General features: G+C 53.9%; 7 protein-coding genes across 7 annotated transcripts; 4 read left to right on the top strand and 3 right to left on the bottom strand.

Moving 5' to 3' along the window:
* Positions 1-389: 389 nt before the first annotated feature.
* M409DRAFT_64482 (uncharacterized protein) lies at positions 390-897 on the bottom strand (the record flags this gene model as incomplete). Its single annotated transcript, XM_033816104.1, has 3 exons — positions 390-618; positions 709-796; positions 867-897. 3 exons carry the CDS (start codon positions 895-897, stop codon positions 390-392), a joined length of 348 nt encoding a protein of 115 aa, XP_033671015.1.
* Positions 898-1,313: 416 nt separating this feature from the next.
* Positions 1,314-1,953, bottom strand: M409DRAFT_64481 (uncharacterized protein; the record flags this gene model as incomplete). Its single annotated transcript, XM_033816103.1, has 7 exons — positions 1,314-1,378; positions 1,442-1,511; positions 1,565-1,591; positions 1,644-1,678; positions 1,732-1,765; positions 1,828-1,850; positions 1,908-1,953. 7 exons carry the CDS (start codon positions 1,951-1,953, stop codon positions 1,314-1,316), a joined length of 300 nt encoding a protein of 99 aa, XP_033671014.1.
* A 243-nt stretch (positions 1,954-2,196) lies between these two features.
* Positions 2,197-4,991, top strand: M409DRAFT_64480 (uncharacterized protein; the record flags this gene model as incomplete). The annotated part of the gene is made up of 3 exons (XM_033816102.1): positions 2,197-2,323; positions 2,413-3,323; positions 3,513-4,991. The coding sequence occupies 3 exons, from the start codon at positions 2,197-2,199 to the stop codon at positions 4,989-4,991; spliced, it is 2,517 nt and encodes an 838-aa protein (XP_033671013.1).
* A 955-nt stretch (positions 4,992-5,946) lies between these two features.
* Positions 5,947-8,299, top strand: M409DRAFT_19729 (uncharacterized protein; the record flags this gene model as incomplete). The annotated part of the gene is made up of 2 exons (XM_033805068.1): positions 5,947-6,388; positions 6,447-8,299. The coding sequence occupies 2 exons, from the start codon at positions 5,947-5,949 to the stop codon at positions 8,297-8,299; spliced, it is 2,295 nt and encodes a 764-aa protein (XP_033671012.1).
* A 436-nt stretch (positions 8,300-8,735) lies between these two features.
* M409DRAFT_64478 (uncharacterized protein) lies at positions 8,736-9,992 on the bottom strand (the record flags this gene model as incomplete). Its single annotated transcript, XM_033816101.1, has 3 exons — positions 8,736-8,838; positions 8,896-9,771; positions 9,835-9,992. 3 exons carry the CDS (start codon positions 9,990-9,992, stop codon positions 8,736-8,738), a joined length of 1,137 nt encoding a protein of 378 aa, XP_033671011.1.
* An 859-nt stretch (positions 9,993-10,851) lies between these two features.
* Positions 10,852-11,707, top strand: M409DRAFT_36014 (uncharacterized protein; the record flags this gene model as incomplete). The annotated part of the gene is made up of 3 exons (XM_033810490.1): positions 10,852-11,274; positions 11,328-11,418; positions 11,469-11,707. 3 exons carry the CDS (start codon positions 10,852-10,854, stop codon positions 11,705-11,707), a joined length of 753 nt encoding a protein of 250 aa, XP_033671010.1.
* A 1,369-nt stretch (positions 11,708-13,076) lies between these two features.
* Positions 13,077-17,014, top strand: M409DRAFT_19726 (uncharacterized protein; the record flags this gene model as incomplete). The annotated part of the gene is made up of 4 exons (XM_033805067.1): positions 13,077-14,004; positions 14,061-14,663; positions 14,714-14,933; positions 14,998-17,014. 4 exons carry the CDS (start codon positions 13,077-13,079, stop codon positions 17,012-17,014), a joined length of 3,768 nt encoding a protein of 1,255 aa, XP_033671009.1.
* Between the last annotated feature and the right edge of the window lie 25 nt (positions 17,015-17,039).

The following is a 17,039-nucleotide window of genomic DNA, read 5'->3' as shown; positions in this document are numbered from 1 at the left end:
GTCTCATCAGGAGTCTCAAATAGTCTGAGCCCATCCAACCCATCGATGGAGTATTCGTTTCCCTTTCATCAATTTAGTCGATGGGATGCCACGAGCCTCACTTGTTTCATTCCTATCAACAACGATATTCAAGCAAACTTGAGCGCATGCTGCCTCTGCGTTCGCAACGCCGAAGCCAAGCTGCGAATCCCAACGTTGACTGGACAAAGGAATCCATTCGAGTATGTTAACTCGGCCAGTTGCTCTCAACTCCTCAATCTGGTGTCTGTCTGCTCCCCACCCATCCCCTTCACGTCTCTTCCCAAACTGTCCCGCAATGCAAATGGTATCTCAAACTCAAACTCCATCCCGAAAGCTCTGAACGCCTTGCGCCTTCCTGATGCTGTTCCTCACTTATACTGCGGTTGTCCCGGCTGTGCATACGGATTCCCACTATTCCAACCTTGCGGTGGTCCGTTCTGCATAGGTATCTGTTGTCCTCCTCCGCCGTTCATCTGCTGCTGGACGTCCGGTCGGTACTTCAGGTCTTGATGGAAGTGGCAGATGTGGCAGTTGACTTCGTGCCAGGGTTTGAGGGAGAATGGGATGATCGGGACAAAGCAGAAGGTGAACCATTCCCTAGCAAGTACAACAGCGTTAGCGTGTGTACCTTGATGAGCGCCGAATCTTTGCGAGCTCCTTGTCCGCGCAAGGTATATGAATGCTTACCATCGCTTTACTACCTTCCCGCTGAAGTTCCCGCAGTTTTGACACTGTACGGTAACGGATTCATATCCTTGGAGCAGAGACTGGAAAGCTATCCATGGGTCAGCATGTAGCTCGGGTCTGGCGCGAGGATCCTGGATATAGTAGGAGTTGCGACTCACTATGGGTGCCGCATGTGAAGATGAACGCCATCGAAGAGCCTTGTCGAGAACTGTATTACTTGTCGAGAAGTTGTGCGAAGGCGTAAGTGCTGTTTTCAATGAGTGGACGAGTGCTGATGATGTGCCTCTCCAGCGGACGTGTAAGTCGCGATTGCGCGGCAAGTTCTGGGCGTCACAGAATGCTCGTTATCTCAGCAGGGACGGCCCGTGTAGATCTGGGGTTCGCAAACGGTAGGTCCGAACTTTATGCCCAGGCGTAGGACGAATGTCGTTCAATCTGTGGCATGGACGAGATAGGGGAGCTGGTAAGAAGCGTAGGTGACTCGGAGTATCGAATGGTTTGAAAGAAAAGCACAGGATCAGCCGTAACGCCAAGTTCCAGGAGCGTATCTCATGCAGGCTACATTTTGTACAGTGACTCGAGGAGTCGTGACGAGCACGACGCGTCTACTGAGTCTTGAACAGCAGAATTGCGCAGTGGCCGAGATAGAAGTAGATGAAGTGCTTCGTCTCTATGATGTTCGTCAGCAAGTAGATCCCCAGATATTCTCAGGTTGACATTGTTCAAGACTAACCGTGCGTGACGAAGCTGCCAAAGTTTCGGCCGACGATGCAGTGCCAGGTCGCGCCTTTGCGCTCGTCGAACTGACTGGCGTTAGATGATGCCCTCGAGGCGCTTGCCATGGATTCGGACGTACGGTTTTCTTGATGTAATGGGCGATTTCCTGCGGTTGGCTGTCAATAGCTGAAGAGTAGCGAGCACCGGAGTATACTGACCTTCTCAACTGTGAACTGCTCCATTGATTCTCGTGCTGTGAAGTGTTAGGCTGGCGATTGGTTTTAGGCAGTTGCAACGACGACTGACCAACTTCAACGGCTTCCTGCTGCATGTCCTCGCTCTGCAGAAAGCAGTATCAGTATCCGGCCCCGCAAGTCCGATTGACCGAATTTTTGAGCATACCATGTCGACTGACTTGATTTGCGCTATTGGACCTGTCAGTATTGTGTTTTGACTCCCCTCAACACGGGTCGCGTTCTCACCCTCGAGTTTCTCGGCCTTGAGATCGTCTTTCTCCACGGCAGCCATGTCAGCGTTGTTTGTAGACTCGGATTGGAATGTGACTGAGTTGGACAATGGCGTGGCACCGGCGGCTTGAATTGTCGTTGTGGCAGGGGCGATGTTGTGGTGCAAGAGATGGTGGAAAAGCGGCGAATGGGAAGCCAGGCGGCTGGAGCCGTGCATTTTAAGCGGACGTCACCCTGTCCTCGCCCACTAAGCCGACTTTTTCTGCGAACACTACCTTACATCTGATCGTCCACACCCTCCACCATGGCTTCGTCGCGTGTGTTCGTGAAGGGCTTACCCCCAACCTTCACTGAGCCCGACTTTCGAAAACACTTCTCTCAGAATGGACGACACGTTACTGATGTCAAGATCTTCCCTTCCCGTCGAATAGGTGGGTGCAGACACTTTGGCCATACTCAAACTTTGGAGCGATATGGCGAAGAGCTCGGGCATGTATCAGTGACTAACATGTCTTTGCAGGATACATTGGCTACAAGACCCCGGAGGATGCACAGAAAGCCGTGAAGTATTTCAACAAGACTTTCATTCGCATGAGTCGCATCGGAGTTGAGTTGGCACGTCCAATCGAGGAACCCGAGAGCTTGAAAGCATTAGGCGCCGAGAATAAAGACAATGATGGAAGCAACACAGCAGACGATGGGAACAAGCTCAAGCGTAAGAGGGAGGACCTAGTGAAGAAGGGAGACGAGGAAGCAGACCCGAAATTGAAGGAATTCCTCGAAGTGTACAAGCCAAAGATCAAAAAGGCGGTCTGGGAGAATGAGACCGAACAGTCAGAGACCGTAGCTACTGCGCAGGACCAAGAACAACCGGCTGCTGTCGTCGACGGGGAAAGCGATGACGATTATGAACAAGTGCCGAAGAAGGCCAAACGAGTGAAGGACCAATCCAAAGCAGAGGACTCGGTCGTCCCCGAACAGACTCGACATACTGCCCAAGAACCCGAAGTTGTGGATGCGGAGGATTCAGGAGAGCAGCCCAAATCAACGCCTGACCAGCCAGCCTTGTCTGATGCCGATTGGGCACGGTCGCGGACAAGCCGCCTTCTGGGTCTCCTCGACGATGATGAGGACGCGGACGTCGCAACTACAAAGCCTCTGGCCGGATCTGAAGATGACTCTGACGTGGACATGGATGCTGAGACCTCATCAAATGAAAAAGCCGTTTCGGCGGCGGCAGCAGCAGCCTCGATTCCTACACCTGGAGACGCGACACGAGATGCGACAGAATCTAAGGACGATGCTGCAACTACCGCTGAAGACTCAGAGGGCGTTCGCTCAAGCATGCGTTTGTTCGTTCGAAATCTTCCGTTCGACCTCCAACCTGAGGAACTTGAGGCTGAATTTGCCCAGTATGAGAACTTGGAAGAGGTAAGCTAAACTTTTCTCTTCGTTCAATTGCTTTGTGATGATCATCCAGATAGGGACAGCTTATGCTTCGGCATTTGATTAGATCCTGGAAAGAGTATTTTAGTAGATGCCTCTCATGTCTGACCAGCAGCTATCAGCACAACCGTTCTTGCCATATCAATAGCAACAGCAGCTGACAATCCTCGACAGGTCCACCTTGCTCGCGACAAGAAGACGGGCACGGGCAAAGGCTTTGCGTTTGTGCAATACACAGACCCTGACTCCGCCGAGCAAGCACTTACCGACCGTGACGGGAAACCCTTTCAAGGCCGCCTCCTACATATCATAGCTGCGAAACCACGTCGTCAGCAGCTTGACGAGTTCGAAATATCTAAGCTACCTCTGAAAAAGCAGCAGGAGATTAAGCGTCGTAGAGAGGCGTCCTCCAAGACGTTCAACTGGAATGCCCTCTACATGAATGCCGACGCCGTCGTTTCCAGTGTTGCCAGCCGCCTCGGCTTATCCAAGTCGGAGGTGCTCGACCCCACCAGCAGCGATGCGGCAGTAAAGCAGGCTCATGCCGAGACCCATATCATCCAGGAGACAAAATCGTACTTCAGACAACAAGGCGTTGATCTCGATTCCTTCAAGAGAAGTCAGCGTGGCGATACGGCCATCCTGGTCAAGAACATACCATCTGACTGCAGCAAAGACGAGCTCAAACGACTATTCGAGGAGCATGGGGACATCAAGAAGTTCCTCATGCCTCCGTCTGGCACCATTGCTATCATTGAATATGCAAACTCGGCTCAATGTCAAGCCGCATTTGGTGCTCTCGCATATCGAAAGCTGAGAAGCTCGATGCTGTTCCTAGAGAAAGCGCCAAAGGATCTGTTCTCGGGAGCGCCAGTCGCTAGCGAGGTGACAACTGATGGCGTGAGCAAAGTCTCGGGGGCAGATCTCAAGGACTCTGAGCAGACTGTTCCCGACACTCTTGGTTCAGCCACCCTTTACGTGCGAAACCTGAACTTCACCACTACGACTCAGCTTCTAACGGACACCTTCAAACCCTTGAGCGGCTTTCTCTCTGCTCGCGTCAAGACCAAGACCGACCCAAAGAAACCTGGTCAAGTTCTCAGCATGGGCTTTGGCTTCCTGGAGTTTCGATCTGCGCAGGAGGCCCAAGCTGCTCTGCAGGCCATGGATGGCTACACTTTGGAAGGTCATAAGTTGCAGATCCGGGCCAGCCACAAGGGAGCCGATGCTGCTGAAGAGCGCCGGAAAGCCGATGCTGAGAAGAAGGCTGCCGGCCGAAAAACCAAGGTCATCATCAAGAATTTGCCATTCGAAGCCACCAAGAAGGACATTCGAGCCCTCTTCGGTGCTTATGGTCAGCTTCGCAGTGTACGAGTGCCCAAGAAGATGGACCGTGGCGCCCGTGGCTTCGCCTTCGCCGATTTCATGACCGTCAAGGAAGCCCAAGGTGCCATGGATGCCCTGCGCGATACCCATTTGTTGGGTCGCAGGCTTGTGCTCGATTTTGCTGCAGAGGATCCCGAAGATGCCGAAGCTGAGCTCGAGAAGATGCAACAGAAGGTTGGAGCTCAAGTCAACAAGGTCGCACTGCAGAAGCTCACCAGTGGTGGACGAAAGAAGTTTACCACACAGCAAGATGAGGACGATGGATGATTGATGCCCTCAAAGGGTGCTGGGTGAATCCCAGAATTTTGAGTGTTTCGAAAGATGCTGAGACGATGCACTGATAATCAACAGCGCAACCCAGAGGGATGTCACTCCTTGACATGTACTCGAACATGATCTACTCACGTGATCCGACGTCTCAAGGCTGGAGTCACAGCAGAGCCCTTGCTTCCTTCGATGCGACCACTTTGTAACATGCACCTGCACGACCGATTTTTGGCTTTTGCTGGACTTTTCAAGATCTTGCGTCAACGAGACGACTTCAGCGCGGGGCCTAAACTTATGAAAGTAGCTGCTAACGACGCGGTTGTCAACAATGCTGCATTCCACCGCACTTGATGCCGCATTCCTGCTCTCGTGAGGATTGAGACATTTGGAGATTGCCACCACGCCAAGCTCTACAGCATCCCTTCCCCGATCAATTTTTCCACTGGCAAAGTAACGTCACCTGCCATGCCCTTGCACTCACTTTTATGAGGTCGCCTTGCCGGTCTAGGCTACGCTATCTGGAGATGTTGATGCAGGCAATCGGTTATCCAGCCGAACCACCTTTTAGACTGCTTGAGCAGGCAGGGCCGAGATTGCATGCTCTGCTCCTGGGCCCCTGGCGGCGACACAAGGCTAAGTCAGCACGCACACCCTTCCTGTCTAGATGGTACTTTCAACGAGGCCTGTGTATATACCGTCTTGTTGGCTAGCAACCACGGCATGACCCGTGAGTTCCCTTCAGCCTGGAGGTGCTGCCACTCCTTTTCAAGTCCAACCTAGTCGTTCCTTTTCTACAACCCAAACGATCCAACTTCTTACGTTCCTTTGATTTCGTCTGTCACAACACATACATCTGGCGAATCACGGCGAGACCGTCGAAGAGGTCCCTTAAACATTCTTGACTTTGCAAGCATTCTTCTGCTGCATGCCTCTGCAGCTGGATTGCTCACACACAATGATTCAACCGGCGCCGGTTTTGCCTTCGAACGGCTCACCATTACTGAATGCCGATACGGGCCGCACGTCGAGGGCGCTACAGGAGCAGTCAACGAATCGACAGCACAATGAGTACTCCTATGTCGAGGGCCAGGAGCAAAAGTACTCGTCGTTGTTGACAGAGAACAACTATCCCGGTCATCACCCTCAACCACAGCCACAACATATATACCGTCAGACGCCGTTGCAACGAAACCAATATCGACACAGCAGCTCGAGGTATCAACTGGGCCACGACACTCATGATGCTCGGGCTCGGGCGAAACAAATTGCATCGCAGCTTTACGAACGGTTCCGAGCGTCGGACCATTATATGAAGTATCGCAATCGACAGCAAAAGGATGACAAGAATGGGCAGGAGCAGAAATGGCCGGATCATCTGGAGTGGGCGTTCTTCCAAGGTATGTATCTCGTCAGGAGAGACTACCGTCGCCGTTCATGACTGACGTTTGGTTGCAGCTCTCGTCTACTGGCGACCCATGGGACGTCGTCAAATCCCACACAAAGACAAGAGAAGAGGACGCAACGAGCTCATTGCCGACTACATCGAAGAGTTGACCGGCGAGGCTCGCACCAGAAAGCAAGTTTCTAGTCACATCCAAGTGTTGAAGCCCTTCGTGGAAGGCGACCCCGTCATCATGAAGTTCTTATCCAAGGAAGACATGGGCCACATGGGACATCCCGGTCGAATGTACGGCGGACGAGCAGCGTCGTATCACAGCAGTGTCGGTCGGGTCGCTTCTTGCTATCCGGCCACAGCACCAGTACAGCGGGTGCCTGCTGCTCCAGTGGCACCCATGGCGAACTCGCATGAACTGGCCAAGGTGAAGGGATACCTCGCCGTATTTGAGCCCAGAGACTTTCAGATGTTCGTGCAGCGCGAACTCCCAGATGGGAACATTGAGCGGCTTCACGACTATACACATGCGATTTCGGATCCACGACAGGACGACGAGAAGCCGGAGGATATGACTGCGTTCAGTCAGTCACATCCATTTACAGCACTCCTGCTTTGGCAACGACGGCCTGGCTGTAACATTGTTCTCGCGGAGGCGTCGCTTGCTTTCCCGACGATTGAGTTCAAGGATGCGAAGACGGGCAAGACGTTGCCTAAGATTCGATTGGCGATATCGTTCCTCTGCAAAAGTCGATACCTTGACATCAACGCCGACGTCTCCTGCCGGAACACCTTCTACAAGAATGGCGAGCTGCTGGTAGGCTACAACGCAACAACAAAAGTTGACATCTTCAGTTCGGACGATGGAAGCGCCGGCGTAGAAGCACAGCTCAAATTCGGCAGCGAGTTCTGGGCGAAGCAATGCCAATGGATGGCCGCTCGACTACGAGACAGCGAAGACCTAGACAGGGCAGTCGAAGAAGTTCGAGACTCGATCAAGAACATCACTGCCATGCAAGAAGTCTTCATCAACACGGAGCAGGGCCCCGAACGACTCCTCGTCATAGTGTGGTCCTTCCGCCTGTCACGAGACGTTCGAGGAAAAGCATACTGGCGACGTCTCAGACTTCCTTCATCGCCCTCCTCGTACGACTACACCTCCCAACAGCGAACGGAGAGAGTCGACTCCGTCTACGACTATAACCTCGACTTCACCACAACCTCCTCTATGCCCCAACCAGCCCTCCAATCTCCCTTCGAATACGACACGAGCAGCTCAGGAGGCTCCGCCCTTCCCTCAGGCACCTGGCCCACAAACCTCGACGACGGCACGAACACCGCTCCCCACAGCGCTATCGACTTCCCCGGCGCCGCAGATAACGGCTTCGACTTCAGTGGCGGGAATATCAACATCTCCTACGCGGACCCTTCAATCATGGATTTCAGCAACTTCGACAGCTCCGCATTCAACTTTGACACTGCGACGACGGACTTCGTGGCGGATCCAGCGCTGCAAGACTACACGCAGACGGAGAGACAGGATACAACTTTCACACATGATGCTTCGCAGCAGTCGCAGGATTATACGCAACAGACGGACTACTCGTCGCAGTGGTGCGATAGCTATACCGCGTTTGATCCCCAACCCTCGATATCTGCTGGAGCGAGTAACTACGCCACCGGCCCAGAGTCGCAATCACAAGTTCTCGACGGATACTCCGGCCATTATGACCACACGTATAGCGAGGGGCCGTCGGATGGCCAGGCGTACGGAGGAGCAGGACAGGATGTCCACGGTAGGGAGGAAGATCCTTTGGCTGCGTTGGCAGAAGCGAGTTACTTGAGAGGAGTGAGTCTGCCTTCGCAGCATGAGCAGCAGCAGCAGCATCACGGGCATGATCATCAGACGCAGTGATGAAGTTACGAGGGCGTTTGGAGGTTTTTACCTAATTGCTTGTGCATTCTTCGTCGATCTCTCCGTTTTTCGCGGAGCACTCTTTTAGTATAGCTAGCCAGCCAGCCACGAACGCGCAGATAATGATATTAATGGTAGAATGTTAATGACTTACGAGAGGCCAAATGAGTGGACTCTCACACCTTGCATCTGGAAATGACAGCGGAGACACTTCAAGCTGTAAAGCAAGACCAAGCTGAATGAGATTCCATGTCGAGCTACTGTGAAAATACTTGGGAAACACTGCTGTGCGGGTATCCGAATAAAACATTATCGTTCGACATCAGTGACGAAAGATTGACGCCTCAGAATCAAGTGGCAAACGCTTGACGGTCGCCTTTGGTTCTGTCGCAGCCGTGGTCTCTTGCTCCCATAACGCCATCCGTAAAGCCGCAACTCAAAGGCGTTTGCCTGGTACAAAAATGAACAAACAACACAACGCAGCGTCAATGAGGGCAATCGACAGCAAACATATCAGTGAGCGCCGAGTCAGAAGCTTTCTGTACGTTGTGTCAGTCGGATGATCACGTAGTCTCCCGTTTAATGGTGATGCTTACCGGATGAACGGCTCCTTTATCCGTGCAAAGCTGAGGAATGTGTACTCGCTCAGCCCAGCCAGGGCGAGAAGTGGGTCCAGCAGATACTGGTGTGACGCAAGGAGATAAATGCCAACAGTGAAGGGCAGGATTAGCCAGCATCGCGTAGCTCTATCCTTGTTCAGGAAGAGGAGAACGAATGCAGTCCAGAATGCTCCAAACATGGAGACCAGCCCAGCGATCAAGCGGAGCATGAGCGACGGCTGAACGATGTTGCCCAGAGCTTTTGCTCTAAGGAAGCCGGGGAAGGCATCTCGTTCCATTGCCTGGAAAACATAGTCCTTTGCCGCATCAAAAACTTCAGGGTCATCTCGCCCTTCTCGCTCGATATTGTGTGTGATTTCATTCAAGATGCCCTGCGGAAGGATGATCTCTCGTTCAGCGCCAGGCAAAAGGAAGGTGTAGAGAATCTTTTCTGCCGAAGCACGAATGTCGGCACGAGCAACAGTGTTTTGCGGGCTGTTGTTGCTATGAATGTTCGGCGAGGGCGAGTTCGAATTGCCGGTCATAAAGCTCGGTCTGGGTGGCTGCTCGGCTCCAGGCGTTGTCCCTTCAGAATGTCTGCTTCCCTGGCTATTATGCGGGCTATGTCCTGTCCCATTGTCCTGCCTCAGGAATGCGCTCAAACGTTGGTCGGGCGTCTGCCTGTCCGCTGACTTGTCGCGATATTGTGTCCCACTTGGGCCTTGATCTGACGATGTTCTCTCGATGTTGTCCAGAATCTGTGAGGATCGTTTTGAGCCGGACTTGTCGAGGTCGGGGGTTGACACGAGGACTGATCGGCGAAGTTCGCGGACGTAGTGTCGACATAGCGACATGTGCTGGGAGACGTCGAGCCTGTGATTTGTTAGATTGATCGCCTTATGACTTTCGCGTGCCCTCGCCGCTCAAATTTCTTACCAGAAGTCTAGGTAGTCGACACTGCGCTGGACATCGCGCATGTAGATGTAGAATGAAAACAGGTCCACCGGCGCCAATGTGCGGCGGGACAACACTTCCCAGAGGTTGGGTAGCCTTTCTCGCGCGCCATGGTCGGGAGTTGGCGTTCTCGACGCCATATTGCGCAGGAGTCGTGATGTGAGTAGTGAAGGTGGTGATTCTGGTGGTGGTGCGTAGAAATGTCCTCTACAGATCCGCCGTGCGGACGTAGTGCGGTTCGCGTGTGTGGCTAGGGGTGCCGGGTCCTCTGCTGTCGTCGTGCATGCGCGTGATGTTCGAGTTGAGGCGGTGGTGATTCTGGAGTGAAGGTGTGGTGTTGTTTGAGGTTAGGAGATGAGCTCGGATGCACTGGCCAATTACAGATCTCCATCCCTGCACTTCGTCTCTTCCCGACGCTAGCGGCGGCTTCAACCGCTCAATACAGGCCGCTCCCTCGTCAGAAACGTTTGGTCTTCTTCTCCCTCCTCCTCTTCGCTCAACTCCATCTACAGTGCCTAGAAAACATGCTGCTGCAACCACATGTCACACTTTGGGCCGCACCATTTCTTTGTCCCTTTCATTCTCATTACACTAAGATGATGGTTTGTCAACGATTTGTGCAGTGCCAGGCAGTCACGATGTCTCCATTCCCAGCAGGAAACCTGGACCAAGGTTGCCATCAATGGCTAGTCCGGTAGCTATTGTAAGTCGTGAATACAACTAGCGAGTGTACTCTTGCTCCTTCCAATGGCCTACCGTGTACAAATCTGATCCGATGATTGCAACGCATTTCGTGGGATGTACAGAACCATCGGGCTCTGGCATTTGGCATCGCGGGATCCACGTTGGGCTCGTCACACATACCATACCAACAGCAATCTTGTTTGCTTGTACTCGCTTTCTTCACATTCATTAACGTGAAGACGGCGCGTGCCAATCCGGTGTCCCTAGAAATCGCATCCATCGATCAACATGTCGACACCCAAACAATTGCCGGCCATGACAAAGGAACGTACCCAGGACAGCTCTGACAGCGAGAAGTCGAGCCCTCACAAGGAACGACACACTGGACATAGTGTGTTCATCAGGGACAGCATAATTGGTTTCGCAGACGGCCTGACAGTACCCTTCGCATTGACAGCCGGCCTGTCAGCCTTGGGGGATTCGAAAATTGCTTTTCTGGGCGGTCTGGCCGAGCTATTCGCTGGATCGATCTCCATGGGACTGGGTGCTTACCTTGCTGCTGTGACGGAGCGCAAGCACTACGAAGTGGAAGAATGCCGCGAGTGGATCGAAGTCAGAGAATGTCCGCAAGCTGAGGAACAAGAAATTTTTGAGATCTTCGATCGTTATGGCATCTCGCGACAAGCATCCAAAGGTGTCGTTGATGGCCTGAAAGTGAACGAGGAGATGTGGGTCCAGGTGAGCTTGGCCATCAAAGACTTGATTTTAGAGAACAGTGCTGATCACTCCAGTTCATGATGGACTTTGAGCTCAAGCTGGAGAAACCCGCAGTCCGCATGGCTTGGATCGAAGGCCTGGTCATGGGTCTCTCGTACTTTTTTGGTAGGTGGCTGACGACGCACGCCTGATGTTCATCGGCTGATAAATCATAGGAGGTCTTCTCCCTATGATTCCCTACTTCGCTTTCAAGCACAACGTTAACAACGCGCTGTTAACATCAATCGGGATCACGGGAGTTGTTCTGCTCGCCTTCGGCTATACCAAAGCACTTGTCACAGGCACTTCGCATCGAGACGCAGCCTGGAGCGCTTTGCAGACGTTGACGATAGGCGCTCTGGCGGCTGGAGTCTCGTACGGTATAGTCCGTGGCGTCAACGAGAGCATCGGATGATCTGTCCGGCAGCGCGAACGCATGGCAAGGCGCGGAGCAAACATGTGCGTCTGGCGTTTTCCGTGGATCTCGACTTGCGCTACCGTATTCCTACTCGAGGTTCATCCATTCAGCTCACATTCTCAGCTCCGAATTGCTCTCTTGGTGTCGTATGTAGCTTACGTAGAATGAAACCTAAAAGCGTTCTCTCGGCTTCCATCAGCCCAAGCAGAGGTGGCAGCAAGATGGTGCTCTTATGAACTTGGGTCGCTGTGCAGCTTTTCCGGGAGGTATCCTTGCAAGTTGATGCCACGCTTTGGAGGCAAAATGCTGTCAACGCTGCCGATTGGTCCCAGGAGAAGTGCGTCGACTCGGAGACAACCAGAGAATGACATGCATAGCCTTCATGTGTGTCACGCAGGTACGGTGCGGAGCTGGCCTCGTCTGACGGCCACCACCAGATCTCAAGACATGGTGTGTAGCAGAAAGGGCGTCTGCGGTCTTTCATTTGCTGGGTGCTGTGGCCAGATGCGAGACCGGCTTTCACGCTCAGACCCAGCGATTGGCTGAGGGGCTGAGCTTCTCACGACCTCACCCTCCGAAGGCCGTCGACCTTTTCTTCGTCACAGCGACTGCAGCAAGCAGCATCTTGCCTCCACACCACGCTGTCACGTTCGGCTTGGCGTGAGAGTTCGTGATGCCTTCGTGGCCACAGGCGCGGCAGTGGGTCCTTCCTGCGTGCTGGCTGCCGAACCGGGCTCGCCTTCTTCCTCTTACCTCGTGTACTCTTTCATGTCCGTAGACTTCCCGCCGTAGGGCTGTTGGTAACGTTCGACCTTTCTTTGGCAGACTTGGTTCAAAAAGGTGCTTCCATTTTCGTGTGTTTGATCTTTCGACAACATGCCCGTGACGCCTCCAAGCAGCCGGGTCAGACGAATCCTTCAGAAGAGGCTACGAGATAGGATATTTGAGGAAGACGCTCGCTCAGCTCCGAAAGGAAATTGAAGCAGATATAGAGGGAACTTGGGGTTTTGGAAGTGAGTTTGATGATGACTTTGGTCTTGAGCGAGACTGACATGGCGAAATATATCTTTCCGATCTCGAAACTTGCCAACCGCGAAACAACAACACCTTGGAGCGTTGACACGCCTTTGGAGAAGCTGGCCGTCTCCTGTCTGGTTGCGGTAGTGACTTGGATCTGGACGACGTGAGCAACGTGCTGGGTTTCCCGGGGGTTTGAAGTCGCTTCTGCTCTGCGCACCACCACACCTCCCTGCAGACGTCGAAGGATACGAGTATGATGGAGAAATGTCGTCTTCAGTCTGGCCATTCAACGATCTGTTCGTGAGAACTCGATTGCACGTGATTTTCCGAAATTCAGGGTCCAAACATGGCCGCGCCGCTGGACGTGGACGTCTCGTCTTTTGCAGCGGCTTTCAACCCACCACCACCCCACCACCACCGCGAACCGCAGCTGACGCTTCACGACTACCACAAGCTTCAGCAATCCCCGCTGTCTGCGTCGCCAGACTTCGACACCAGGCGCGTGAGGCGGAAGCCATCGGTCGCCAACCTCGCGGTCACCCCGGCGCAGGCGGGTTCTCCGTGGCCTTCGATCTCAACCTCACCACACTTCATTCACTCATTCGCCCCTCACCCGCTTCTGCTTTCCTCTTTGCCACCTCCACCCGCCACACCTCGACCTCGACCAAACACAGCATCACCCTCACTGTCATCGACGGTGACGACGCTGCAGTCAACGCCAACACACACGCCCGTTCACCGAGGTGGCTCGAGCTTCGAGCAGCGGAGGGTGAACGAGCGGATTGAGCTCACAGAGCCGATTCGGACAAAGCGTAAGTTTGACAGCCTCAAGCAGGCGAAGCGTCTACCGCGACGAGCGCACGGTGGAGGTTCCGGCGACAACCAGCAGAGCATTGAGCGTGACGGAGCAATTTGGGAGGTTTACGCCGCGGTGTTTGAGCCCTCCGCCGTATATCAAGATTTTGCGAGCGACCAGCCGGACCTGAGCGAGCAGAGCAGCGAGCAGAGTTTGTTGCAACCAGCGCCTTTGTTCGCTCATCAGAGCGTGCCACCTAACGCGACGACTAGAACAGTGCGTTTCAGAGAAACAGAGCCGATAGCCGACGAGCAAGACCACGAAGTCGAAGCAGCAGCAGCAGCCGGCAGAGCAGACTTCAGCACACCGAGTGCTCGATCACGCGAAGAGAAGGACACTGCAGCGACGTCGTCCTACTCTCTCTCGAAGTTCCAATTTCCAGTAGCTCCTGGACAGAATAACTGGTCGGGCACCTTGGGTATGTTGTTTCGCCCCAGCTTGCTGGAGCAGATGCAAACGCTGACTTGCACGCAGGACACCTCACCGAACCAAATTCACCAAGTAGCCCAGCGGTACTCCACTATCACGGCACTTCTTTTGACGTTGTGAACCCTCACGCGTCCTTGCTACTAGAAGGTCACAGCTTTGAAACCCCGGCCGAGATAGACGGCCTGCTCGACGAGTATTTCGACGAGAAATCAGAAGACGACAACATGTCGTACAACGCTCTCACCGGCGAGGCGTCGCAGAACTCCCTGCGCATGGGCAGCGACAGTTCCCGTCATGCTCGTGTGCTGTACGGAGACCCTGACAGCGCACGGCGTCACATCTTGCGAGTTCAGGAAGATTTGCAATCTCCTCCAAAGGCCGTTGTGAACGATTCACCCCTTGCCCACAAGAACAAGGAGTTTGAAGCCCCCAAGAACGGAACTTTCGCTGCACTTCCAGCTCAGCGTGTCAAAGTCAAGCCGAGCACAAACCCATTCAGCGATTCGCAGTCCATCTCCAGAGCCGATCCATTTGGAAACACCAACGATGATCCTCCCATCAAGCACGAAGGTCCCGTCTACCAGGACTGTCGCCCAGTTGTCAATGCTCCAGCTGTCGACAATGAAGAGTCGCACTTAAGCCCATCTAGTAAGCTCTACCACTCCCTTCACTGCGCATCCATACTGACATTGCCTCAGCTTCCACCAAGCTCAACTCTGAACCTCTCCTTCATCAGCGCTACACTCATTGCTCTGATCCTTTCGACCTCACCATTAGCGAGAATGGTTCCCGGCCCAATCTCATGACCATCGAAGAAGTGCTGAAGAAGGACCACGATGCTGAGAACACGCCCAACGTCGTGACGGGAGCTGACCCAGTCAGCTCTCCTTTTCATGATGATGGTGCAGTATCTCAGGCGTATGTTACTTCTTCCCGTCGATCCCGTCTAAAGAGCGCACTTACCAGATGTTTTTCTTCACAGGACACACGCAGATCAAGAGTCGGATCCCACTATCAAAGACATCATCGGTAGCTACGACTACACGAGGGTGCCATCCTCGCCAGAGAATGATGGCTCGGCTCAGAACAGCCCTTCCATTGAGCATAGCCGTGCTATAGTCACAAAGGGCAAGGGAAAGCAGCCTATGTACATGTTGTACGCCCAAGCTCAGAACGTGGATTTAGAGGAAGTCAAAACCCCGGACTCAGCAGTCGCTCTGATCCGAGACTTCCCTACGCCACCGACCCCGGCATACACTGGCGTCAAATACTGGTCGAACTGCAGCGAGCTTCCCACGAGTGATCGGACGTACGGTGAGACAAATCACCTTCTCAACATCACTACCGCGCCCAATGCCACTCCCGTGGCTGACGAGATCCCGCCATATGTCCCTGACGAAGGCACGAACCCCTTTAGACCCTATTGGCTCGGTGACCAGTCCAGCCCCTCGCAGTGCTCAAGCAGTGGCACGGTCGTGTACCATGAGAGGAACAGCAACGTACCGGAGCAGTTCAGATTCGTCGACGACGATGAGCTGAAAGATGTCCATCGTCCACTGCCAAGAAGCTCGAGCATTTACCCGTTCGATATCATCTTCGACAACGCGCCAGGTGGCGACAACGAGAGTGCCTGGGAGACAGAAGTGTCCAAGTCTTCAGCTGCTCTGCCCCGCAATAATAGTTGCCAGAGCGAAGACAGCTATGCTGATACAAGCGCGTACGGAACGGAGAATCGCCTCAGCGCTGGCCCAGATGCTTTGGCGCAAGCTCCCCAGGCTTCTGGCAAGCAATCTCGCCCTACCGAAGGCCCTGAACGCACCAACTTCGAGGCACCTCCTGACGCTCCAGCCGACAAGTTTGACCATCGCCGCGATACTCAGAAAGCCACCAGTCTTCTCTGTGACAACATCCTCATCGAGGGCATGCGTACGAAGCACGGTAGCGTTCCAAATATCGACAAGGAGCAGCGCAAGCTGGACCTCCAAGAACTGGAGCGTCTGCGCAAGACCAACCCTGCCGCTGTTCGTGAGGCCTCCGAGTTTCTGGCTAATCGGTCCATTGAGAATGTGGCCGAGATCAAGTCGAAGACCCGTGCCAAGCTCCAGAAGCTGGTGCCTTTCAGACCAGACTACAAGCCGGAGAACATTTTTAGCAAGGTCAAGGAGATTGGCAAAGGCACGCCATCAAATAAGTCTGTGACTGCTGCCTCCGAGCGCCGTCTGTTGGGCACACCGGACAGCTTCACAGGCCAAAATAACCTCGAATGGAGTGAGAGCCTCTGCGACTTCGTGACTGTTCGAGACGGACGCTCGCCAAACCACTGGTCTCCCTTCACGGAGAATGCCACAGCCCATGCGCTCGCCGTCCCCGCCCAACCAAAGAGCACTGCAGTGTCTGCTAGCCGCACCGCCGTCGATCGCGGCCACCGTGCAGAGGAAGCATCAAACAAGCGGTCGCGCCGTCCCGCTATGAACGGACAGGTTCGCCTGCATGAGTTGAAGCTCCTCCCACCGAAGCGTAACGTCCCACCTCGCGGCCGTGGCCTCACTGATGCCGAGTTGGCTAGACGTGAGCCGGCGTGGACTCTGCAGCCTAAGCGGTTTGCCAGTACCCCAATCGCCACCAATGTGATGACCGCACAGTCGACTGCGCTACAGCCGGATATTGAACTTCAGCCAAGACTCGGCATGCGCGGAGATTTCGCCAGAGACTTCGACTACCTGGCCGAGCTGGATGTCTCCACGCGCAAAGAAGTCGAGGCATACTCTGAGTCCTGGAGGATCTTCAGCTTCCTCGTTCCAGGCCTGCCTTTTGTGTTCTGGTGTGGTGGATTCGACTGGCTCATACGCAAGAAGTTCAACAACCGCGTGCCTGGCATGAGGCCCAGCGACAAGAACCAGAGTCTGATCATCTGGCTTCCGATAAACCTCATCATGTGGGCCTTCATCGCAACTCTCGGCGTGATCTTTGTCAGAATCTTCCGCAAAGACCTCGTTTAGACGGTTTGAAACCAAACACTGCACT

The sequence above is a fragment of the Zasmidium cellare genome (assembly GCF_010093935.1).
Source record: "Zasmidium cellare ATCC 36951 unplaced genomic scaffold M409scaffold_8, whole genome shotgun sequence".
NCBI classification, from domain to species: Eukaryota; Fungi; Ascomycota; class Dothideomycetes; order Mycosphaerellales; family Mycosphaerellaceae; genus Zasmidium; species Zasmidium cellare.
This window is presented reverse-complemented; position numbering and strand designations above follow the sequence as displayed.